Source organism: Saccopteryx bilineata, chromosome 2 (assembly GCF_036850765.1).
Source record: "Saccopteryx bilineata isolate mSacBil1 chromosome 2, mSacBil1_pri_phased_curated, whole genome shotgun sequence".
NCBI classification, from domain to species: Eukaryota; Metazoa; Chordata; class Mammalia; order Chiroptera; family Emballonuridae; genus Saccopteryx; species Saccopteryx bilineata.
Genome location: NC_089491.1, coordinates 110,186,003 through 110,213,059, shown reverse-complemented (window position 1 = coordinate 110,213,059; position 27,057 = coordinate 110,186,003). Strand labels below are relative to the sequence as shown.

Sequence of the window (27,057 nt, the reverse complement as noted above, 5' to 3'; positions counted from 1 at the left end):
GAAATTGGGTCTTCATACTAGGAATTGCTTTTTTGGAGAAAAAGTATTAGAAGCTAAGATGATCTTGATGTGCCAGCAGAATTTAACAAGATTACATTTAATAGGAGAAAGTTGTGGATGAGGTCCAGGCTTTATACTTGAATATAAAGAATCCATTCCCCAAGCACAAAATACGTGATACAAAATCTGAAATCACTTATTTGACAACAACTTGGGGTTTTCAGTGGCCAGTAAATGTGATACGATGCAATAGTGCATACAGATATCTAACTATGAAATGTGACCACAGGTAGTATTAATAATTTTGTTAAAATATGCAATGTGATATCATGCTTTTTTGTGTTGTACTGGTCAGAACTGGGTACCACCCTTCGAAAAGAATATTTATAAGAAAATAACCAATAATTTGTCTTAATTCTCTTTTATATGTAACTAAGAAGTTGTTAGCTACAACTTGACAAGGTCAGCCAAATATCCCAATCTCCCTGGACAGTAGCACGACATAAAATCAAACCAATTTGATAGTGAATTTAAACCACAGAGATGTTTTAATCTTCTCTCTAGGTACTAAAGTTTCTAAATTGTTTGTTTCACAGGAGTCTGAACTCATAGAACTAAGAGAAACCATTGAAATGCTGAAGGCCCAGAATTCGGCTGCCCAGGCTGCCATTCAAGGAGCACTGAATGGTCCAGATCACCCTCCCAAAGGTATATTTAGAAATATTGACATTTTGCATTCAATATGTATAGTTAGCCAACTACTTAGTAATTGGAGAAAAGCCGCTTTTACTCATTGACACTGCCTTTTATAATGAGTAATTTGGTATTATATAGTCAGAATCTCAACAGTTGCTTTCATTATTAAAGAATTTTTAAATTGGCCTTAGGGAATTTGTTCCTATAGTTACAGATACACTTCTCATCACTGATTTGCTGAAGGTGGGGATGGGCAGTTGGTTAATATGCTCCTATCTGACATCAAGCCAAACAAACCTAGTAAGAACTATGAAAACCTAGATCTACATAAACATAAAATAAAAATTTAAGATACAAAATAGTGGGCATTTAGAACAAATCAGCCTAGGAGCGAGGGCACTAAAAAGGTACACTACTTGTAGAGAATTTTAGAACCGTAAGAAAATAAACTAAAAGTTAGTCTGCTTTTCATTATTAATATGCTCAACAATTCTAAACAATAACAAAATAAATTTCTCTGCCACCACTGGGCCCCCTTTAGTTTTCCACTGAAGAAATATGCTCTCTATTAATGTCTTGGGTTTTTCCTTTACATAAGTTCTACTTACTCCTGTTCTAACTCTATTCAATAGCATTCCATATGCTCACATCTGTATCAGCTTAAAAATGCTTTCCTAAATTCTGAATGCCTATTATTTTTCTTCTAATTTCCAGATGAATTCTGGGAAATTTTATGGACTTTTTCAATGTGTTCAGCAGCAAAGCAACTTCAGATCCATGGAATGTTGGTTATCTTCCCATCACTCTAACAAAACTGTTCCCTTCAAGATCAATAATGGCTTATATTGCATTAAGTCCAGTAAAAACATTTAAAATTCTTATTGCATTTGACATGGCAACAGCATCTGATGCTCATGCCTAGTCCTTCCTGCTTGAAACGTTCATTCATTTTATTTATTTATTTATTTATTCATTCATGTGACAGAGAGAGATGAGAAGCATCAACTCTTCATTGCAGCACCTTAGTTGTTCATTGATTGCTTTCTCATATGTACCTTGACTGGGGGGCCACAGCAGACTGTGTGACCCCTTGCTCAAGCCAGTGACCTTGGGCTCAAGCTGGTGAGGCTTGCTCAAACCAGATGAGCCACGCACAAGCTGGCAACCTCAGGGTTTTGAACCTGGGTCCTCCACGTCCCACTGTGATGCTCTATTCACTGCACCACCACCTGATCAGGCAAAACATTTATTTTATTTAGTAATGTTCATGACATACACATTTTTAATTTTTCCTCCACTTCTTCAAAATCGCTTTCAAAGTTACTTTTGTAATTTGACTCATTTGTATCTATTTGTTAAATGTTGATATTTCTCAGGAGCCGGTTCTAAGCTCTCTTTTGTTATGATTTCTTACATTTTGATTCTCTTCATTCCATCTTAAATTTTATACCAACTTATCTAGTGCTCTAGCTTTAATTATGATTTATGTGTTGACAACTATCAAATCTGTCTCTTCAATCTAGGCTCATCTCTTGAGTTATAGATCTGTACACATGGCTGCCAAAGAGAGAACTACATTTAGTTATCTTTGGATGTCTGTGTGTCACCTTCAGCTCAACCTCTTCAGATTTGAAATGACCATCTTTCTTCTCAGACCTGTTTTGCCTTCGGTGTTCCTTGCCTCAGTAAATGGCAACTTCCTTTCAGCCAGAAATCTGTATGTCACAAATCCTCCTCTCCTCACTCAATAAATTGCCAAGCTTCTGTTGATCTCACCCCTTAAATATGCCTTGGATCTGCTCCCTTTTCTCTGATCCTACTATCAACATTCTCATCTCAGCCCTGAACCATGACCAGAAACTCCTAAAGACTTCCTGCTCTTCATCTTACACCACTTTACCTCATTCTTCACACTGAAACTAGAGCAAGTGTCCAATAATATTTACCTACAGGGATCCCATATTGCTCTTAGGATAAAATAGCAACTCTTTAACCTACTGTAATCTCTCTTTGTCAGTTTCATTTATTCAACAAATATTTATTGGTTACCAACTATGTGCTAGAGACTGTTCTTGACTGTATGTCTTGCTCTTTTGTCACATTGCATATTTCACATTTCAGCCACCCTGAACATCTTCCAGTTCTTCAGAGGTACTTTATATATTCTGTTTATTCTTCTTGGAACTTTCTACTCTGTTTGTTCAGCATAAAAGCTTTTTTGAGACCTTGCAAGAATTAGCGTACATATGCCTCCTTGACCTTTAAACTGGATGAGGTCCTCTTCTTCTAATGTGTTTCTGGGAATCACTGTACTTCCCTTATCAAAATTTGCATTATACTTTGGTGCCTTTGTTTATTTAATGCTCTGCTTTTCCTGATCTATTGTAGGGAAGTTTTTTGCTCTTTAATCCTAGTGGCTATGATGATGCCTTACCTGTAAAAGGGGCTTATTCTCAATATATAGAAAAGAATAATATTTATATAATTAATTTTTTTAATTTAAAATTAAGAAAAACAATTATATAAAGTGAGACATATTTAAATTGAAAGAAAAAATAGTTCTTTAGGGGCTACTTCTATTAAGAATTTAGCAACTTTCCATGTGGGGGAGTTGATTGATATGCTGCATGGAAAAGGACTGCATATTTATAGCTTATCTTAGAGTTATAATAAAGCAGCTTATATTCTAAATCTCTATGTTGTAAATAGGTTCAGAAGGGATTTAAAAAGGCTTAATCTTTTCTTTAATACAGTGCATCACTGAAGTAAAACTTTCTGGAAACATTCCTTTGATCTTAATAAACAAGTAGCTTAATGTATCACCTGGAATTGAAAAATAGGGATTCCTTTACTTAGAAATGTAGGAGGGGGTACCAAAAGTAATCAAAATAATAACAGTTCATTTTAAAAGTGGTCACAAAAGGTAAAAAACATTTTTTAAAAGATTTAAAACAAATGAAAACAAATAGTTATAAAGGATTGAACATATATTATAGTATATTTAGATGGTGTTCCTATAATATTAAAATACAGTATTAAATTCAGTGAACACAAACTGTTGCTTACTATATTGACCGTTGATAGAACACGGAAAACCTATACAGTCAATTGGACCTATATGTTTTGCCCTGGGTTATTAAGGTGATTGTGTAGGCTATAAATTTGCATTCTTGGGTTGAAGGGTCCTCCTGCCGGTTTGATTCCCTGGCAGGCACGTACTGAAGCAGCTCAATGTTCCTGTCACCCTCTCCTTGCCCCTCTCTCTCTCTCTCTCTCTCTCAAACAAACAAATAAACAAAGAAACTTTCATTCTTAAGTAATATTGAAATTTGGTTTTAAACATCTTTAAAACCATGTGAGGTAAAATTTTAACATGTAGTCTTATTAGAGAGTACTTATATGGAGGTCAAACTATGGCAAAATCACATAAAGTTACATTAACTTTGTAATTTCTCTATAATTGTGCATCACATTTATTAAGGAAGCCTGATAAATAATAGCAGGTAAATAAATTAAATAGATAAATAAATACAATTTATTCATTTATTCACAACCATGATTTGAACAGCAGATGCTATGTATTAGGCAGTCTATTTTATGTTGAAATACAAGGATACAAAAGAGAGAACCTGTTCACTCAAAGGCTCACAATCCACTTTACCAAAAGGTAATTTATATATATTATATATAGCAAGTGTGACTTTATAACAAAATAATTGCTATAAGGCTGAAAGGTAAAAGTAATGGGAAAATTTTCAAAATCTGTTGCTTTTTAAGTCACTATCTCTGTTCATAAACATGAAATAGTTTTTCCTTAAAGTACAATTTGACAAAACATGCATTACATTGTTGTCAACAGAAAATAATTTTTAGTAATGTTAGGCAAACTTAGTTGTACTGAATGACTAATAAGAATAAATTCATTCAGCAAGTACTTATTGATCTCCTACCACCGGTATACTCTGTACAAGGCCCTGGATGTAAAATAGTAGACAAAGTCTTTGCCTCTATCAATTTTTAGTTTGTAGGAAAGCAGAAAATAAATGATTGTCATGATCATTGGTATAGCTGAATGTGCATACCCAAATAATTATAAGTTCTAAAGTAGCTGAGAATAAGTGTCATAGAGAGTGAAGCAAGGCTTTTCCAAGATAGGAACATTTAAGGGGAGATCCAAGCACTAAATAACAAGTCATATTGTAACTATTGGGAGAGGAACATTCAAGAAGGGTCTTGAGACAGAAAAGAGATTTGTGCCTGCATGAAACTAATACAAGGAAGGTCATGGGAAAAGGTAGAAGAAATAGACAAGGTTGGAAAGATAAGTACTGACCAGATTACAGAGGGACTTTTAGGCCATATTTAGGAATTGAAATGGTTTTTATTCCTATTACAGTGGAAATCTATTGAAAAGACTAAAGTGAGAGAGTGATTGTAAAGATTTTCTTTTAAAAGATTTCCTAGCTACTGTTTGTAGAATGGTTTGAAGGTGAGTAAGTTGGACAGCTATTCTTGCCATAGACAGGTAAGTGATGGTAGTAGTGTGAACTGAGACAGCGTTGGTGCAAAGGGTGTGAAGTAGAAAGTGAGTGCAGGAACAATAAAACTATAATAGATACTATTAAAGTAAGCTTCTCCATTTATTCAGATTCTTGTATTCATTTGGTCAGCCATTCTTCACCTCGCTCTATGATGTTCCATTACCAAATCAAATACATGTTATCAGAAGAAAGGAATTGTTAAAAGAAAATTAAAATAAATTACCTTCATTCTATGATACTGTTGAAATTATGTCTTTCTTGAACTTTATTGGAAATACAGTCATAAGTTGAACATAAGTAATACCTCCAAGGACCACTTCTGGCCTATGATTTCAATAATTTATCTATCTTCCTTTTTTTTTTTTTTTGTATTTTTCTGCAGCTAGAAACGGGGAGAGAGAGACAGACTCCCGCATGCGCCCGACCGGGATCCACCTGGCACGCCCACTAGGGGCGGCGACGCTCTGCCCACCAGGGGCGATGCTCTGCCCCTGGGGGCGTCGCTCTGCCACGACCAGAGCCACTCTAGCGCCTGGGGCAGAGGCTAAGGAGCCATCCCCAGCACCCGGGCCATCTTTGCTCCAATGGATCCTTGGCTGCGGGAGGGGAAGAGACAGAGAGGAAGGAGGGGGGGTAGAGAAGCAAATGGGCGCTTCTCCTATGTGCCCTGGCCAGGAATCGAACCTGGGTCCCCCGCATGCCAGGCCGACGCTCTACCGCAGAGCCAACCAGCCAGGGCCTATCTATCTTCTTAAAATGGGGAATTAATTATAGTCAAAAACAATTTTTATCTTGATATAATAAAAACTCTGGAATACTTTAATGCTTAATATATCTGCTCTATTTGTGAAGGTCAATTATTAAGGAAAAACTAGCAAAAATACATGTTGTTCAGAAAAGCTTATAACAGTTACAGCAGAAATTTACAACATAAATAAATACCTATACCTTTTTTTTATTGAGTATTCACATAACCTCCATATCAGTTGATTAAGAGATATTATGCTCTTATTGTTGAATCTACACAGCACACGTATTTATATATATCTTAATTTAGCTTTTGGCATTGATAATGTTTTGGTATGCAAAAATAGTAAATGTTATCATTATTTAAAAAAACAATTTTAAGAGACCAAACTCTAGGAATTCTGGACAGTAGCTCTAGCTTTCTCTCCTATAAAATTTGTCAGCCTGTTATTATCTTAATGGGAAAATTAAAATGCTTATTGATATGTATGTAGATGAGTATAAGGATGTAGATATGTATACATATATTATATATCCATGTGTATACTCATTCATTATATGTTTTGAAAGTAACCAGTTATAGTTTCATTGGCATGGATCATTTTAGTGATAAATAAATCAATCAACTGAAAAGTATTGATTTTATACTATTATGTCTATGGAAACTTTTTAAAACCAAATAGTAATTTTCAATATCTTATAAGTTCTACTGAGATTTTTTTGCTTGACTAATCTTCACTGATGCCAATTAAATATAGTAATAGAAATAGCCTAAAGGCAGATTTGACCTTAAAAATAATTTTACAAATTCTTAGTGTCTCCATTAATACTTAATATCAGTTCACTGTAAGTAAATAAAATTTCAATTTCAGTTTTAATTTTAGAAACTATAAATAAATCTTATAAGCTGATTGTATGAAGTAAGCCTATATTTTCAAAAAGTGATTAAATATAAAATGATAGCCTCTTCAAAATATGTAACTAGAGAAGCACCATGTACTTTTTAAAAATGTAGAAAAGTCATACGCATGGCAGTTAGCACAAACACCGTTAGAATCAGTCTGGGTCTCTGGTTGGCTTCACTGGTTTTCAGCTGAGTGACTGGGAAACACATTTAGGGATTAAACTCATTGCAGCGGTTTACTTAAAGATTAAAATGAGATGTTTCTGGGGCAGAGCAAACACAGGGTAAAAACTAGCTTTTATTATTACCTGTTGTTATTGTTACTGTTACCATTGTCCCAAGTCACTGACAGGAATTAGGAGTAGGATGGAATGTTTTCTGTTTAATTCACAAATGCCTTCTACCCATACTCTCTCTCTTAATTCTCTTCCCCTCATTGTCTCTTTGACCTTGGTCACGTTACTTAACTTCTTTGCACTTCAGTTCCTCATCTGTGAGAGGAAGTGCTTAGATGACTTCCAAGGTTTGTTTTGGCTTTAACATGGTATGATTCTGTGAAATGGAAAGTTAATATAATTGGCTTCAGTAACTTCATTCAAAGCACAAATATTAAAAGGACACAATTAATTCCCATGCCATTATGAGTTTCCATGTACTTCATGGAGCTAATTATATGAAATAAATCACTTTGGAAGCGCAGTTTTATCCAGGTATTCAGTAGAATCACTAGCATAGCATTTTATTTTTGGACAAAACTCAGAACTCATTAAACTACCGGTGCTACAGACTTATCTGAGATTCCCACTGAATCGTCATGCAGATAACTCAGTTAATTAAAGCAAATATGGTTGCACTCCACTAAACTTATAAAACCAAATGGCATTGACATGATCTTACAAAGTCATGTTGACTTTTGTTAGCAGACTGCCTCTCAGAAAACTTAAATTCTTTCTTGTTCGGAATTAAAGTCTTCATGAGCACATGTGATTCTCTCTATCTTTTGCTAGATCTCCGCATCAGAAGACAGCATTCCTCAGAGAGCGTTTCTAGTATCAACAGTGCCACCAGCCATTCCAGCATTGGCAGTGGTAATGACGCTGACTCCAAGAAAAAGAAAAAGAAAAACTGGGTAAGCCATCATCAGTCGTGTCATTCTGAAGCTGATGGTCACACAGTGAGGCAGGCTTTGCCCTTTGGGGCTTCAGATCTGTGCAGTGGTTTACAGAAAGTCTCATTCGAGTGACTGGCACCTCACATGTTGAACTTGTCACCAAAATTAGGGTGGCATGGTGCTGAAGAGTATGTGTTAGAATTGGGGCTCAACTCCCTGCTCTGCCACTTACAGCTTGGATCTTGGGCTTGTTACTTCCCCTTTTATGGAGCCTAAATTTGCTTGTATATAAAAATAGTGTGAGGAATACTGATTTTATGGAGTTGTTGTCAAGAAAAATAACATCTGTAAATAGATGACTCAGAGCAGGGGTTTCGTGTGCAGCTGAGGAAGGAAGGAAAAGATGATGAGTGAGGATGGTGGTGAGAATAGCAATGATGATGATGGTATGGAGGTGATAGTGATGATAGTGGCGATGGAGGGAGAGAAGAAATGGGGCTGGTAAAGGGGAAAGAACAGACCTCAAAAGCCTCCCCTCCCCTCCCCTCACATCAACGAGGCTTACAGTGCCAATAAAGTTTCACCTTGTAAGAAATCAGCTACATTAACGTCTGCTTTATTTTCCTTTTTAACAAGAGAAGCTAGCAGGAATATAGAAATTCACTTTAACAGAATTCTACTTTAAGTTTGCTAGAGGGATTATTTATGATAATATTAAGCCATTGCTAAAAAAAAAACTAAGAGGAAGATGCTATCACTACAAAAATGTTTAAAAACAATGAAGTAAAGGGTTTAATACTGTGAAGCAGAGGTAGATATTTAAATAAGTGAAACTCTTGAAATCCAAAACATAACTATCAGAAGGTTTTACTGGAGTGCCTTTTGTAAATAATGAAAGAAATATCTTTTTTTGTTTTGAAAAATGTTTATGCAGGTAATATATTAAAATACTGATCAGCCTTCATTCCCTTGATTTGTAATTACACACTCTTTCATGTTTCTGCAAGGTGAACTCTAGAGGAAGTGAGGTGAATATACACTGTGGACAATTTGGCATGCATCTATAAAAATACCCGACCTTGGCATGAATGCTATTCATTTTGGCAGTAGGCTTTTATACCTTTTAAAAACAGATTACCTTGTATGTCTTTCCTTTGTGTCTCTTCATTTTAATCTCAAATTATAAAAAAGAAATAAAACCATTCTTTGCATAGAGCTGTAGGGGATACCAATTCTGGTTTTGAATAGTATGAGAATTGAAAAAATTTGAATAGAAAACCACAGTTAATGAAGTGTTAGGTGAATTTGATTTAATTTTGCTTTTTAAGTTTATACTGTCAGCAGGACATGACTTGATTGTAGCGCTAAAGTGGTCATTTAGAACAAATTGCCTTGAAGAGAGAAACATTGGGAATGAAATCTCTTCAAGGTACTTAGTTTTAAATGAGTGCTCTGACAGCCATGCCCTTGACCCTGCACTATTTAAAAACCTTCCGTGTTTGCGCTGCGCTGGATTAATACAAGAATAAAACAAAAACACAAAGCACGGTATCATTTTTTTAGAGATACTGTGCTGCAACTGTTAATACTCTGCTTATACATACTGACCCCAGGCAGTGGCTAGGATGGCACCTGCAAACTAACGCTGCAAAGCCAAGTGCCCCCAGCGCAAATAGACAAGAAAGGTCATTTCTGTCCTTTTTTTTTTTTTTTTTTTTCCTTCAGCTGAGAAGCTCATTCAAACAAGCGTTTGGGAAGAAAAAGTCCACCAAGTCTCCTTCCTCACATTCAGACATTGAAGAGCTTACAGACTCGTCCCTGCCGGCATCCCCCAAGCTGCCCCATAATGCACCTGGTGACTGTGGCTCATCCTCCATGAAGCCCTCGCAGTCGGCCTCCGCGTAAGTCACTCCCGCTGCAGAATGCTCAGGCATTAAAAAAAATAATAAAAATAAACTTCAGGACAAGCCCATTCTTGTGTTCTAAATGTCAGCAGGTTGTCCTGCTGCTCCATCTTCATACCAGTCATTTTCTTCCTTAGAATGTCAGACGGCATTTGTTTGGCTGTTTTTCATATATTAGAATTGGAGTGTTCCTTGATTTCACCCTCCACTTTTCTAAGTTATTATTCTCACTTCTTTTCACTTGCATTTGTCCACGTATCTAACTATGCGTTAAATGCAGGTTACCCCTTGTCTGGCCACCAAAGAAACGGCAAAATGGCCCTGTGATCTACAAGCATAGATCCCGGTAAACTGGAGTGTGATGCATGAAAATTGCAAAGATGCAGGTTCTAACCTCGGCAGTGTTCGCGTTTGCTTTTTCTAAAAGCACTTGCATGCATATCAACAAGCAAAACCTCCTGTCTTTCTGTTTTGAAGCAAAATTTTGTTTCCTGAAACCAAAGCTCAGTCTCTTTGTTTTATATATTGCTTACATACTGATTTATATACTATTTAAATCATATTTTTTGTATGCCCATGACAATGACTAGCCTAGCAGTGTCATAAAGAACAGGGCCGCTAAGAATCTCTTAAGACACTTGTTCATTCTATAAAATTTCATAACTTACACAGGAAGAAAGCAAACAGCACTTGCATTTTGTGACCAGCAACCAATTTTCACATTCTCAATGAAAATGATATTGTAAAACAAATTCTTTTAACATGTTTCCTACAAAGCTGTCCACAAAATGATAAGAATGTAATTAATGTATATGACCTTTAAGCAGCCCTCAACTAGCCTGTTTTTATGGGTTGAAATCTGATTTCACTTTGTTAGCTGTGATCCCCTGAATCAGCCCTGCCTAGCAGGAGAATTATATAACACTTAATTCATTATTTAAATGTTCAAACGTAATCTCTCTGATTTATTTTTTACAATATTATGTTGAATTTTTATGGTAACTTGAAGGTGGCATTGTGGCACATAGAGTTATTCTTTGCACAATTTTATAAAACAAGAAATCAGTGTTTTAAGGACCTAATAACTTTGCTTTAAAAATAACATTTCATATATTGCAATAGAGATTTAAGTCCCTTGGAAAATGGTAGAATGAAATGTAATATCACTGTGACTCTTCGGCCCCATCAATATCAGACACAAGGGAATTTTGAAGATCACTTTATATACAGTAATAATAGACTGTTTTCATACTTCAGAAAATAAGAAGATTAAAGGAAAAGACTGTTGCTGTTTCCAGTTTTAAATCTGTGAATGTACTACTGTTTGTAAAACTCTCTTTCCTTTTCTCTAGTTTTGCCATCAGCAAATAATTCATCTGCTGGATAATATTACAATTCAGTCTTAAAAGAAGCATCACTTTTCCTAATCTTCTGGCTTCCTCCAGCCGCTGATTTTGTGCATGTTTCCTTTCCCAGGATCTGTGAATGCACCGAGGCTGAGGCAGAGATCATTCTGCAGCTGAAGAGTGAGCTCAGAGAAAAGGAATTAAAATTAACAGATATTCGGCTGGAGGCTCTCAGCTCTGCTCATCATCTTGATCAGATCAGGGAAGCCATGAACCGAATGCAGGTCAGTGCCTAAGCACATTCAAGGGACACACTGGAGAGATTTAAAATACTGCTTATTGCCCTGTCCGGGTAGCTCAGAACATCGTCCCGATACACCAAAACTGTGGGTTCAATCCCTGGTCAGGCACATACAAGAATTAACCAATGAATGCATAAATAAGTGGAACAACACATCAATGTCTCTGTCTCTCTCTGTCTCTCTCTCTCTCTCAAGTCAATAAAAATATATATACTGCTTATTTTCTTCTCTTAGTTATTACAAAAACAAATCTCACCATATACCTTTTCTGGAAATGTTCTCTGTTTACTCAACCTTTGCTACTGCTTTCTTAATACCAAACAGAGAAATCTAGGGTGTTGGTGTTGGAAGTGGGAGTGCAAACTGGCCGTTGCACACACAGACCCTTCAACACACTGATGCTGGTGATTGGCTTCACTTGGCAGCTAAGTGTTTAGAGAGACAGCTACAGTCCTAGCTTCTGCACTTTACCACGATTTACCTTTATGTTTTTATGTTGGATTTTTTTCCCTGTTCTTTTGAAATTTGGCTTTCAAATACCTTTACCTATTTTCTGCTGAAAAACAAAAGGAATGAGAAAACTACAGAAATATAACGCAAGCTTTCTAAAAACGAAAGTAAAAGGGATGGATGTAGGATGCCATCTGTAAAAGTAAATCTTTTGCATGTTTTGGAAGCCTCTGAAGGCTAAATGGAGGACCAGTCTTGTGCTCAGACTGAGTTTTCATTATTGTAAACCAGTAATCACCGGGTGCACAGAAGAGTGAAGGAACAAAAGCTCGTTGCCCGGACAATTCAGCTGCCACTGTATCTAGTCATCAAAGGCTTTTGTTGTTTTAAAGAGCTTAGTGCTCTATTTTGAAGGAACAAAAACTTCTTCAGATGTTACCTGGGATTCTGAAGTAATTTGAAATCCCCTTATTTGCATTGTTTTCCTCTGATCTTCAACTCTGTGAATTTGGAGAATCACAAATGTCATTATTTGCTATGAGAGTTTAACAGTACTTTTAAAATGAGCTATGTTATGAATTCTTCAATTATGGAATTCTTAAATCAAATGAGACCATATCCTGGAAAACTCAAATATATAACATACTAAAAACTAATTATTAAAATTCTAATGAATAATGTCTATATTTGTGAATACATGATTATATGTGTGTGTGTGAGAGAGAAAAGTTTACTTTTTCTTTCTTTGGGAGGAAATCTGTTTTTGTGATTTATATTTGTTTGTTTCACATGTCACCACAGGCTTTAATTAGTAAACAAACTCATTAATTCTGATAAAAGAGTCGATAATGATTTTTTTCATTCACACCTGTTCAATGTTGTTAATGTTTCCCATCTTCACAAAAGAACGAAATTGAAATGCTGAAGGCTGAGAATGACCGTTTGAAGGCAGAGACTGGTAACACCGCGAAGCCTGCTCGGCCGCCCTCCGAATCTGCAAGTAGCACTTCCTCCTCATCCTCACGGCAGTCCTTGGGACTCTCTCTAAACAATCTGAACATCACAGAGTCTGTTACCTCAGGTAACTATGCGCACACACCTGCCTGAATGAAAGCACGGCTGTGACTTCACGCGGGGTGGAGGTGGGGGATACTGGAATTTGGAGGACCTTACTCACCACTACTCTCCCTCATACCCTCTTACTGTGAACACTCTATTTCTCAGAAAGAGTCCTGTTTTTCTCTTGTAAACCTATTCTACTTTGTTGTCATTTTAAAAGTACATTCCTGGGAAAGAGTGAAAGACTTGGAGATATGGATGTCATGTCAGTTTTGGGAAAGTGTTTTCTCCATGATTACAAACAAGATAAAGAAACCTGACGGTCATTAGTACTCATAAATATAATACTAATCACCCATGCAATTTTCTAGGATTTTAAGTATGCAGAACCCATTTACAAGTATAGCAGGACCTGTTCCTAAATATAACTAGAAGATCCTGCGTGCTGTTGCCAAGAGAGGACGTAATGATGCTGATCACTTAGTCTGCAGATCTATTAAATTTTCAACAAACAAACAGAAAGGACACACTGGGTTGTTATTACATTCAGTGGTAGTAATGATAGAACAAGGGTGAAGTTTTATTCAATTGCAAATGGAATCATATGACATCATGTTGTCTTAATATCTGATGAGCTATTCAATTATAAAGTATAACTGCTCCTATGGGATTGTATTGTTTTATGCACATTTTAGGTTAGATTTACATGCATATCTGTGGTAATTGCCAAGCACAGCCACCAGAGGACGCTTGGCAATCAATAATATACATGTTCCTGGGTAACTTTAGATTCCATTACAGAACTGAGAAATTTCACAAATTGCATTAAATTACACTAAAATATAGAAGATGATGATAGAAAGGAGAACCAGAGACACAGCATGCTCATATTGATGACATTTTTAATCATTTTTTATGCTTCTAAAATGTCAGAATTTTAAAAATTTTAGTATTATTCCTGCCTTGATTGGCCTAGATATATAATTGCTTTCTTCTTATAAAAAGCAAATTGGAACTCCCTGAAATTCAGGAAAACAATATTTATAACATTTGGTGGGGACTGGGAAGGGAATTTAATTCTGAGAATAAGCATCATGTAATACAAATACAAGTAGCCAAGAAAAAAAAAACACACACAGAGAGAATTCATAATAAATGAACTTATAAATCAATAGGTAAAATAAAACTATAGAAGTATGGTAATAACTTGAATGTATGAATTTTGTCTAAGGTTCATCCACACTTTTTGAAAGGTGCTTAAAAAAAAGAACCAAAACTTCAAATATATAGAACCAGAGAATCCTGAGAAATATCCCATATGTTGATTTATCGGTGATGAACTTGAAAGGGAAGTGAAGTAGCTTCCCCACCCAATGGCACTCAAGTAGCTTCCCCACCCAATGGCACTCAGTGCCGCTGTGGCCCAAGGCTTGACTCCTAAGGAAGGACGAGGGCTGGTGCCTTACAGGATGGCTTACTGACAGGAGGTCACCGCCTGTTACCTGATTTTGTTTTATCCTAAAAAAACAAAAGGTTTCAAGAAGGCACTGTCTTGAAGGAAATTTAGAAAGAATAGCCATGTAAACATGAAAATAAAAATCATGTCTAGGGAAGAATAGAATTCATAAAGTTTAAATGTAAAATTTTAAAAATGTATAATTTCTGTGTTCATTGGTATTGCCTTTACTCTTGCTGTATGAGTTTAAAATTGGATGTGAAAAGTGTTTATGCTGGGACTTTCTAAGGTTCATGATTAATTATTTAGAAAAGAAAAAGTAAGTAGGAGAGAGGATAATTAGCAAATATCCATCCATTCCCGAAACCTAACTGCAGGTTTCATACATGTAAAGTCCCAAAAGTTTGAAAAGACTTTTTTTTGGTCAAAATTATGCTTTATTGCAACCAGAATGACAGACCTTTTTATTCTTCCCTCAAATATTTACAGAAAACCGTAACTAATTTTTCATTAAAAAACCACAGAGGACCGTTAACTCAAACTTGCTGGTTTTTATTTTTCCTTGCAGTTGTTTCTTCAGGTGATCAGTCTGCCACCTACTGAAAACAGGGAGACCCAGGTGGGGCTCAATGCCCCCCCCCCCCGCCAGTAGGAGTAGTTAGAATAAACACGTGAACACAAGGGGTAGTAGTGAGAACAGCTGAATTTATTAAACACTGAGGATAAAGTGCTTTAAAAGCATTGTCTTGTGCACTCAGTAACCCTATGAAGCAGATGCTATTAGAACCCCATTTCACAGATTAGGAAATCAAGACTCAGCAAAGTGACATTAATAATTTTTGAAGATCATGCAATGAGTAAGTGGCAGAGCTAGTGTTCGAACTCAAGACTAAATAAATCCAGCGCCTGAACTTTTAACTGTTATATTCATTTTGCTTTAAGTAGCCATATACTTGAGAGGCAAAGACAGTCAGTCTCTTATTTGTTGGTAGATATTTACACTAGTGCTGTCAAAAGATATTTCATATTTTAAGCATAGTTTTTAAGAGTAAGCATGTCATAAAATTAATAACATCTTCTAAGGCAAACTTGAGCAGACAGTGGATCAGAAATCATTTTAAATTCCTTATTATGGACTACTTGTTCATACATGATCTGGCCCTAACCCACTTCAACATCATTTCATACACTCCTCACTCACCCCTTAGTCTCCACGCCCCTGCCATCCTGAGCATCTATCTATTGCTTGAACACACTTAGCTCTCTCATCAAGACTTTTTGCATTTGTTTGTGTTGACTGGATATCTTAGCTTCAGACACAACGTCCTCCAGGAAGCCCTTCAAGATGACCTGTGCATCCAGAACAGGCTCCCTTTACTTACTCTATTTCACTGCCCTGTGCTCTTTATTTCTTGCTCTTAACATATTCTGAAGTTATCTTGTTGAGAATGTATATTACAGAAGAGTAGGAAATTCACTTTCCTTCTCACTTTGATATATATTTCCCATCTCCAGCACAGTTCCTAATTTTTTTATGTCATAAATATATTTGAATATTTGTCAATATTTATAAATAATTGACCAAAATACTAAAAGTTAATTTGGTCCTGAACTATAAGGAATTTAGACCTGGCCTGTGGTGGTGGAGTGGATAGAGCATCGACCTGGAATGCTGAAGTTGCCGGTTTGAAACCCTAGACTTTCCTGGTCAAAGTACATATGACAAGCAATCAATGAACAACTAAAGTGAAGTAACTATGAGTTGATACTTCTCGTTCCTTCCCCCTCTCTTCCCTTTCTGTAAAATCTTAAAAAAAATAAAAAAGATATTTAGGTGTGAGCAGCTACCAGTAAGCCACTGTAAACTTCTGAGAAAAGAAGCTAGAGAATTAAAATGTCACCTAAGGAAGAGTTTATTTTTTAGTGGGGTAGGTAAAAAGGTGAGAGACTGTGAGGATATTTTGGTAAAATAATTAAATTCCACTAAAGGAGATAGGCTTTGAGGATTAAAACTTTCTAGCAAAAATCTTCACATTCTCAAATTCTACATGTTGTATTTTTATATTATTATGGACCTAAGGGATTTTTTTTTACTTCTTCTTTTGTAAAATTGCATATTCCTAATTACTAAGATAATAAAACAATTCCTTTTTCAGAAGCCATTTGATTAGATTGTTGTTTCTGTGATGGCACAGTCACAGCCCTTGTTGCTATAAACCTGTAGTCAGAGCAGTTGTGTCCTCCTGTCACTGGGCACATGTGCTCATCAGCACGTGAGTTCCCTTTGTCCACAGAACACTGTTTCACATTAAATATGGCTCTGTAATCACATCCTTGTCTAAAGAAACACATATTTGGGATAGTTTGACTTAATAATTCTCCAAATTGGACATTAATCTCATCTAATATATTTTGAAAGTTATCTTTAATCACATTTAAAGACTGGTGCTTTAAAGGTTAGCAAGCATGCTCCTATGACTTCTAGCTAATTACTAAAAACACTATTTTGGTTTTGCAACTATAAGCATAAAAAGTACAAGAGAACGACAGGTAATGCACATCTGGAGGGAAGTATAATGCCATGGTTGAAAGTCAATAACACTATAGTAATCATAGATATAAGGTAAGCAGGGATAGAGCTGGATATGTGCCAAATGTTTGAAAATAATTTCAACTGACAGTCAATCTCAGCAGCTTTGCATTTATAAATTAGATGAGTGCTGAGCTTGGATATTTTAGATTAGACTGAAAAATCATACTGCTTTTCAGTTTGCCACAGTTATAATGGTAACTGAATATTACTCGGGTATTACTCAGGCCAGTGTAGAAAAGGAAACCCCTTATTTCCTTATCAAAAGGCAATGGCCCAACACCTGAGTGACAATCTTTGGAAGCTAAAAGAAAATCCTAGATTGAAAAAACTTTAACCCAGCCACAATAATTCATCTTCTTGAAGGATTTTTTAATTAACTAGGCTAGAATGGGAAGCAGGAAGGCTAAATAAATACCCCGATTAAAAGTTATGAAACTGCCTGGCCAGGTGGTGGTGCAGTGGATAGAGCGTCAGACTGAGATGTAGAGGACCCAGGTTTGAGACCCCGAGGTTGCCAGCTTGAGCACTGGCTCATCTGGTTTGAGCAAAAGCTCACCAGCTTGGACCCAAGGTCGCTGGCTCAAGCAAGGGGTTACTCAGTCTGCTGAAGGCCTGCGGTCAAGGCACATATGAAAAAGCAATCAATGAACAACTAGGGTGTTGCAACGAAAAACTGATGATTGATGCTTCTCATCTCTCTCCATTCCTGTTTGTCCCTGTCTATCCCTCTCTCTGACTCTCTCTCTTTCTGTCCCTGTAAAAAAAAAAAAAAAAAAGTTATGACACTAACTGTGAGAGAGGAAGCAATGACAGTAGACACATCTGACCTAACATTACTCTCCTTTATGTGTGTGTGTTTTATTTTCAATTTGGTAGATATTTTGCTAGATGATGCTGGTGATGCGAATGGACATAAGGATGGACGCAGTGTGAAAATTATAGTCTCCATAAGCAAGGGCTACGGGCGAGCAAAGGTATATATTTAATCTTAAACTCTTTATTCCTACAGGCTTAGGATGACCATGATCCACATGTATTTTACATTTGAGTATTTTTTCCTGATAAACATGTTATCAGCAGTATTTGTCTTGGCATTACTTTAATATGTTACTGAAGCATAAATGTTAGGGACTGGAAAGAAATGACCTCATCAAATAGGGAGAACTGTGTCTCAACACGTCATGTTCATTCACTGAATACAATATTGATTGTCAGCCACCCTCATTTTTGCAACTTAAGAAAAACACATTGCTCTCTGACAGAAATGTCTTGTCTAAAACATTCCTTGGGCTTTGCTTGTAGAATATAGGTGATATTTATGATGGGCAGTAACATGTTGCTAGAGCTTTCAATTTGGCCTTTCTCCAAAGAGACCATAAGCTATATAAATATTCTAGACACTGGAAAGACACACTCTACTGAACTCAGTGTGATATATTCCATCGGTGCTACTTATATGTATCTTTTTTTTTTTTTTTGTATTTTTCTGAAGCTGGAAATGGGGAGAGACAGTCAGACAGACTTCCGCATGCGCCTGACCGGGATCCACCCGTCACGCCCACCAGGGGCGATGCTCTGCTCACCAGGGGGCGATGCTCTGCCCCTCCGGGGCGTCGCTCTGCCGTGACCAGAGCCACTCTAGCGCCTGGGGCAGAGGCCAAGGAGCCATCCCCAGCGCCCGGGCCATCTTTGCTCCAATGGAGCCTTGGCTGGGGGGAGGGGAAGAGAGAGACAGAGAGGAAGGAGGGGGGGCGGAGAAGCAAATGGGCACTTCTCCTATGTGCCCTGGCCAGGAATCGAACCCAGGTCCCCCGCATGCCAGGCTGACGCTCTACCGCTGAGCCAACCGGCCAGGGCCTATGTATCATTTTTAAGCAAGGTTTTATCTGATAAGGCGACTATTTTAAGTTGGTTTTTTTTTTGGAATCAAATATTGCCTTCAAACTGACAATGTCATTCTGACTCTAGCCCTTTCTTAAAACTAAAAATAGAATTTCAAGCGAATTTGTAGTTGAGTGGCCAAGCATACTAATTTGTAAGAACTTAAATGACTTTTCAATCAAACAGAAAAAAAAAAATACTTCAGAATTTTAAAAATAACTGAAGTATTTAAGTTTGAAAAAAGTGAGATAGCACTTATGAATATTTATACTGAGCAAATACTCCAAGATTCTGGTGTCATAGACTTTCTGTTTTAGCTGCGGATTTGTGCCTGATTTCCTGAAGCAGGTCTTTATGTGAAAGGCTATAATAGTCTTAGCAAAGCTTAAAACTAGCTTCAGTTTTAAAGCAGATACTGCCTGACCAGGTGGTGACATATTGGATAAAGCATCGAACTGGGACGCAGAGGACCCAGGTTTGAAACCCTGGGGTTGCTGGCTTGAGTACAGGCTCACCAGCTTGAAAGCAGGGTCACTGGCTTTTGTGTGGGATCATAGACTTGACTCCATGGTCACTGGCTTGAGCCTAAAGGTTGCTGACTTGAAGCCCAACGTCACTGGCTTGAGCCTAACATCGCTGGCTTGAGCAAGTTAGTCACTTGCTCTGCTGTAGTCCCCCAGTCAAGCCACTTATGAAAAAGCAATCAATGAACAATTAAGGAACAGCAATGAAGAATTGATACTTCACATTTCTCTCCCTTCCTGTCTGTCCTTATCTGTCCCTCTCTCTGTCTCTCTCTGTCTCTTTTTCTCTCTCTCTCTGTCTCTGTCTCTCATTCTCTCTCTCTCTCTCTCTCTCTCTCTCTCTCTCTCTCTCTCTCACACACACACACACACACACACACACACACACAAAAGCAGATGCTTATAAAGCATTCTATGAGTGTCTGTTTTGACTGGATTACAATAACATTGGAAACATTTGCTTTTTCAAAATAATTCTAAAAGACAGTATCTTTGAACATAGAAAGTAGTTGTCTTAGTCTTCTTGGGCTACTGTAGTAAAATACTATAGATTAGGTGGCTTTACACAGAAATTTATTTCCTCCTGGTTCTGCAGTCCAAAGACTGCCTGATTCATGATGAGGGCTTTCTCCTCAAACTGCACACCTCTACCTCTCAGTCTGTTCTCACACGGCCTTTCCTCAGTGTGTGTACTGAAGGAGAGAGATCTCTCTCTCTGCCTCTGCTTCTCAGGCCACTAGTCCCAGCATGAGAGGCCCACTTCAATGCCCTAATGTGATTCTAAATTGCTGCCTAAAGGTTTTATTTCCAGATACTATCACATGGGGTTTATGGCTTTAAAATGAAATTTTTGGGGGGTGGGACACCAACATTTAGTTTATAACATAGTAAAAAAAATCACAAAGGTCCTACTGTGAATTTCCTCACTCGTTATGTTAAGGACATTGGCTTCCTAATTAGGTTATATCTAAATAATAATAATAATCATTTACTCTCATAGAGTTAAATGCTTTTGATGAAGAAATTGAGGCTCTGAGCCAACTAAGTGACTTGGCTAGGGTCACATTTATTAATTGCATGGTAGATGTTGTGTGTTGTAGAATCCATGCTCTTCTAATACTCTCATCAGTTATTATTCAACTATGTTTTAAGAACTATGCAGTAGGTGACAGGAACTAAGATTGTAATATATCAACTATCTCATGATATCTACTGGTGTTATGATCACTATTTCATATAATCATTTGTCAAAAAAAAGACTTCAGTCAGACTATAAATTTTGAATTGTTTACTTGTCCAATATATATATAGTATTTCTTAAAATTCCATCCTACAAAAAAAAAAAAAAAAAAAAAAGATAGCGTTGGGCCTATTATTTGTATTATAAAGGGATTCTTTGTTTGCTAAAATGAGTCCTGTGCGTTCCTTGGCAAGTCTTATGAATCACGAATTTTCTAATAAATTCAAAATCGGACCTGTTTTGTAAATATGTGAATGCCATACTACCATGGATAACTTATTTTTAGTTCTTTTTTTTTTTTTCTGAAGTGAAAAGCGGGAAGGCAGAGAGACAGACTTCCTCATGCACCCAATCGGGATCCACCCGGCATGCCCACTAGGGGGCAATGTTCGGCCCCTCTGGGATGTTGCTCAGCACCAGGAGCCATTCTAGCATGTGAGGCAGAGGCCATGGAGCCATCCTCAGCGCCCAGGCTAACTTTGCTCCCATGGAGCCTTGGCTGTGGGAGGGGAAGAGAGAGACAGAGAGAAAGGAGAGGGGGAGGGGTAGAGAGTCAGAATGGTGCTTCTCCTGTGTGCCCTGGCTTGGAATCGAACCTGGGACTTCCACACTCCTGGCTAACGCTCTACCACTGAGCAAACTGGCCAGGGCCTATGGATAACTTATTTTTAAAGCTGGATTCAATTTTAGAAATAATTAATATAAGTAATAAAAACAAAAAACAACAAAGATAAGATCATACAAATAGTAAGATGAAGTTCTAGGACTCATGTGCAACGGCTCTGTTCCATCTCTATCAACATTTCCTTCCTGCCAAGCTGCTTCTCTTCAGGAATGCACCCACTGCATTAACACAGAAGATTATCTCTCCCGGCCCTTTCCCTTCTACTGAACAGGTCATGAATCAGTTTTCCTTGACCATGCCATTTCACCTAATCTCTTTCTTGTTTTTGTTGCTATTGCTGTTTCTTTCTTTGGTTGGTTGGTTGGGGTTTATTTTATTGATATAATCCACTGTGTGTATCTGTTACTATAAAACTCATCGGCTTAATAAATATTTTAGTCTTAATCATCACTATATTAATACATTTTAATAGAAAATATAGTAATAAGACAAGATGCACAGTTGTTTTTTATCTTGTTTTATTTTGTTCTTATTTAGGATCAGAAGTCTCAGGCATATTTGATAGGATCCATTGGAGTAAGTGGAAAAACCAAGTGGGATGTCTTAGATGGTGTGATTAGACGTCTCTTTAAGGTAAGCTGTGCACAATATCCTGATATTAATTTACCAGTGTTTCATTTTGGATACCTCCCTTAGCTTTAGTAATATAGACATACTTGCTTTTACTCTTCTTCATTATAAATATCAAGGAAAAGCTTTCTAACTTTGTGCTATTTGATGATAATAGTTCTTACATTACCTATTTCTTGACAGCTAGCTTCATATCCCATGAGTTTTGTACTTTTTGTAGACAAGTCGAACCTCTGTTCTGACTTTTCTCTTTTCTGTGTACTGTTTAGGAATATGTGTTCCGAATTGATACATCCGCTAGCCTTGGTCTGAGCTCTGACTGCATTGCTAGCTACTGTGTAGGAGATTTAATTAGATCCCAAAGCCTTGAAGTGCCTGAGCTGCTGCCTTGCGGGTACCTTGTTGGAGACAATAACATCATCACTGTGAACCTGAAAGGTAAAAATGAAAAGCACACTGTATTTTTTTTAACCAACATTTTTTGGGGGAGTTTTTCTTTATATTTTAATATTTGAAAATGGTGTTAACTACTTTGGCAATTTTGGTATGAAATGAGTCATATATATATATTTTAAACGCAGAAATTCTACTTGAAAACAGTTAAATCTAAATAGATAATTTTTTTTTAGTTTTAAAGATATGAAACTTGGAATGTAATTTGGAAAACTGAATGTAATATAGAGAATTTTAAGTTTCTAGGTTTCTTCCACTATCATCTTTCACATAAGGAGGATTAAAAAAGTTTATTGTATATTCCAAAGTAATATATTCATCACTATATCTTTAATTGTAAAATTTGTGTACCCAATAAATATCCACAGGGGGGGTAGAAAATGGAAGTTAAGAATCAAGAATGAGAAATTCTGTTTTCTTTGCTTTGGATTATGTGATTAATTATAAGCAACTAGAATATCTAAATTATACTTGTTTTCATAATTCCTTGTTTATACATGTTAAAGCACCAAAACACATCTATATAAACCATGAATTAACAGAAGAATGTGTCAATATTTGATTTTAGATTAAAGTAACTGAGTAAGTAAAAGGAGATACAGTTTCTCTCCTTAATTCCTTGCCAAATATCACAATTTGTATTTTCAAAAGCTTAAGTGTTGTACAGCTGCATGTGCAATGAGAACCAAGAAGAAATACAGAGGACAAATATGAGGAAAGATGGAAGAACCTACACACATACATATTTTATATTTTAATACTTAACAAACCTACCACTTTAAGTCCCCTGTCGGTGGTGCAGTGGATAAAGCATTGTTCCAGAGTGCTGAGGTCACAGGTTCAATCCTGGGGCTACTGGCTTGATCCCGAGTCTGCAGGTTCAAGCCCCAGTCAGGCATATATGAGAAGCAATCGATGGATGCACAACTATGTGTAACAGCATGTTGATGTTTCTTTCAGTCTCTTCCTCCCTTCAACCCTTTCCTTCTCTAAAAAAATAAAAACAAAAACCTGCCACCTTTAAAGGGAATGAAATTTTATAACAGAATTTAGAGTAATGCTTCCATTTCTCTCTGGAAACTTACGTGGGAAACATTAAGGAGACAGTGGATTAAAGTCTGAAAAAAGGAAATGGCTTGCTTTCTTTTGTATGTTCCCTCCGTCTTACTACTAATGTTTTCTGTCATAAAATGGCAGTGTGTGTTTGTGGGATGGAAATATCAAGGAAAGTATTTCATAAGGATGGCATTCCCATGAATAACAAAGCTTTGTTTTCATTTGATGCTATAGTTTAAATTCTAGCTTGTGTAGAATAACAAAGCATGCTGTTCCCTTTGTTCCTTTCTTCAGGGGTAGAAGAAAACAGTTTGGACAGTTTTGTTTTTGATACACTGATTCCTAAACCAATTACCCAAAGGTACTTTAACTTGTTGATGGAACATCACAGAATTATACTCTCGGGGCCTAGTGGTACTGGAAAGACCTATTTAGCAAACAAACTTGCTGAATATGTAATAACCAAATCTGGGAGGAAAAAAACAGAGGATGCAATTGCCACTTTTAATGTGGATCACAAGTCAAGTAAGGTAAGTTACAAATTCCTTCAAGAATTATTGCTCTTTTTTCATAAATGTCTTAAGCAATTAAGCATTAAGATTGTGTAAAGCTTCCGTACTGTACATGGAAATGTATTTATGTCTTTGACGAAAACTAGTACCTGGTAGATGACTAAACACTGCTTCATGAATTTGAACAAGACTGCCATTCAGTTCCATTCAGTTACCACAAGCACGGGAATATATAGAAGAAAATGACAGAGTCCCTACTATCTGATATTTCTTAGGAAGTATGTGAGTTGAAAGAGATCTGTGCAAAGTGCTCTAAGTGCAAGAGGGAAAAGTAACAATTCCTAGGGGAATCAGAGTTTTATCAAAAGTCAACACTTGGTCTGGGTCCTAATAACTAAGTAGGAATTAACTGAAATATGGCAGTAAGGAGGACTTGAGGATAATTAGAATATCCCAGGCAGAGATTCTGGGAACAGCAATTGCTTCCATCATATTTCTATAAGATTTCTGCTTAGGAACCTTAGGAAATTGAACAGTACTCCCTTTGAGCATCAACTAAAATCTCAGGTACCATAGTAGCCAAACTGAATACTCTCAGCTTCTAAATAGTCACGAGAAGCTATAAAACCTAGTTAGTATGTTCATATATTCGAAGTAAAATAAGAAATTGTAAAAAGGAAATAGTGTATGCCTAACACTATACCTTCCTATAATTATTTATTACATTCTCAATTGACGCAAGCTAAGGTTCTTTTAGGAAACTGCGTGTGTTATGAACAGTCCCTTGAGGGAATCTACATGATATTGGACCATGTTATTTTTCCATAGATAACCTGGTTAGAGGATTTATCAGAAACTGCAGGCCTGAAAAATTTTAAAATAAATGTGATTCCTAAAACATCTGAAACCCACTGAACTCTTGAAATTAACCGTACATGTAGCATAATAAACTAATTTCTTAACAGTGTGGGCAACTATATAGTAACAAACTGGACAACCTAGAAGAGATGGAGAAATTCTTAGAAACATATAACATACCAATAATGAATCAGGAAGAATTATAAAATCTGAGTACATCAACTACTAGTAAGAAGAGTGACTCAGTAATCAAAAATCTTCAAATGAAGAAAAGCCCAGAACCAATGTCCTTTACTGGTATATTATACCAAATATTTAAAGATGAATTAATAACAGTACTTCTCAAAATTCTTTAAAAATCAAAGAGGAGGAAAACACTCCCAAATTCATTTTATGAGTCCAGTATTATCCTGATGCCTAAACCAGAAATCTACACTACTAGAGAAAACTGAATTCAGCAGCAGGTTAATGGAATTATTCACCATGATAAAGTGGGGTTTATCCCTGGGATGCAAGAATAGTTAACTTATGCAAATCAGTCATGTAATACAACACATTAACAGAAAGAAAGAAAGAAATCATATGATCATTTTAATTGATGTAGATAAAGCACGTGACAAAATTCAACATGATAAAAACTCTCAATACATTAGACATATAAGGAACATAACACAATAAAGGTTAAATATGACATCTCAATAGCTAACATTATACTCAGTGATGAAAGGTTGAGTTTTTCTTCTAAAATCAGGACTAAGACAAGAGTGCCCATTCTTACCACTGCTATCCAGCATAGGACTAGAAGTCACAGCTAGACCAGTCAGCAAGAAAAAGAAATAAAATGTATCTAGATTGTAAAGGAAAATATAAAATTTTCTGTATTTGAAGATGACATGATTTTATAGAGAAAGAATCCTAAAGACTAGACCAAAATGCTGATTTAATCAATAAATTTAGTAAATTTTCAGGATACAAAATTAAGATGCAAAAAATCTTTAGCATTTCTATGCTTTACTTGTCGCGGCAACAATGAACTACTTGGAGACCAGATGATGACGTGCTCCGAGGGGCCCAAGGGAGAGAACAGCCCCAGTCAGCAGACTGAAGGACTGAAGCCCTGTCCCCAGCTATACTCAGATATTTATTAGCCAGCACAAACAACTCAAGGAATCAGACAGAGAAGTTCTCAGCAGGTGAAGTAAAGGACAAGGAACCTGCTGACTCCTAATCTCTGTTCTGAAAGCATAGACATTTTCTGTTGCTGAATCTTCTCCTGCTATTTTGCTGTTTCCAGCACGCACTGTTTCCAGTACAGGGTCAGAGGGACCCCTGGACTCTTGTCTGCTCAGGGCTTTCTCCCTAGAGTGCCTCACTGTCTCTAATTGTTTTCCTAACTCTATGTATTTTCATAGCATATTCCTACAATTACTAATGAATTTTTCTGAAAAAGAAATAAAGACCTCCATCCCATTTATAACAGCCTCAAACACAATAAAGTATTCTATGTTGTACACCTGAAATCAACACAAAATAATATTTAAAATATAATTGGAATTTTTTTTTTTAAATTAAAAAGAAAAAAGCCATTTGAAGACAGAGACACAAAAGAAGAATGCCACGTGAAGATGGAGGCAGACACTGGAGTTATTTACTGCAAGCCACGGAATGCCAAAAATTCCTGGCAACACTAGGAAGTCTTACCAGAAGCTAGAAAGAGGAAAAGAAGGATTCTCCTACAGGTTTCAGAGGGCATGATTTTGCCAACACTTTAATTTTAGACTTCTAGCCTCCAGAACTATGAGCCAACAGATTTCTGTTGTCTTAAGCCAAATACTTAGGAATAAATTTAAGTAAGAAGATGAAAGATTTCTACTCTGAAAACTACTAGACGATGAAAGAAATACAGTGAAGATGAAGAGACAAATAAATGGAAAGATATTCTGTGTTCATGGACTGAAAGAATTAATATTATTAAAATGTTGCCTGACCAGGTGGTAGTACAGTGGATAGAGCATAGACCTAGGACACTGTGGACCCAGGTTCAAAACTCCAAGATTGTCTGCTTGAGCACAGAGTCACCGCTTGAGCATGGAATCATAAACATGACCCATGATCACTGGCTTACGCCCAAAGATCACTGGCTTAAAGCTCAAGGTCACAGGCTTGAGC

General features: G+C 36.7%; 1 protein-coding gene across 4 annotated transcripts in view; it reads left to right on the top strand.

The window, feature by feature from the left end:
- NAV3 (neuron navigator 3) overlaps nucleotides 1-27,057 on the top strand; it is a 296,173-nt gene that overhangs the window by 246,201 nt on the left and 22,915 nt on the right. For all 4 annotated transcript variants that reach the window (XM_066257605.1, XM_066257604.1, XM_066257603.1 and 1 more), the window contains 9 exons: nucleotides 597-708; nucleotides 7,896-8,017; nucleotides 9,725-9,900; nucleotides 11,380-11,533; nucleotides 12,908-13,082; nucleotides 17,986-18,083; nucleotides 21,917-22,012; nucleotides 22,279-22,447; nucleotides 23,813-24,048. In XM_066257605.1, coding sequence (XP_066113702.1) covers nucleotides 597-708; nucleotides 7,896-8,017; nucleotides 9,725-9,900; nucleotides 11,380-11,533; nucleotides 12,908-13,082; nucleotides 17,986-18,083; nucleotides 21,917-22,012; nucleotides 22,279-22,447; nucleotides 23,813-24,048 — 1,338 coding nt within the window. The remainder of the gene's footprint in view (nucleotides 1-596; nucleotides 709-7,895; nucleotides 8,018-9,724; nucleotides 9,901-11,379; nucleotides 11,534-12,907; nucleotides 13,083-17,985; nucleotides 18,084-21,916; nucleotides 22,013-22,278; nucleotides 22,448-23,812; nucleotides 24,049-27,057) is intronic.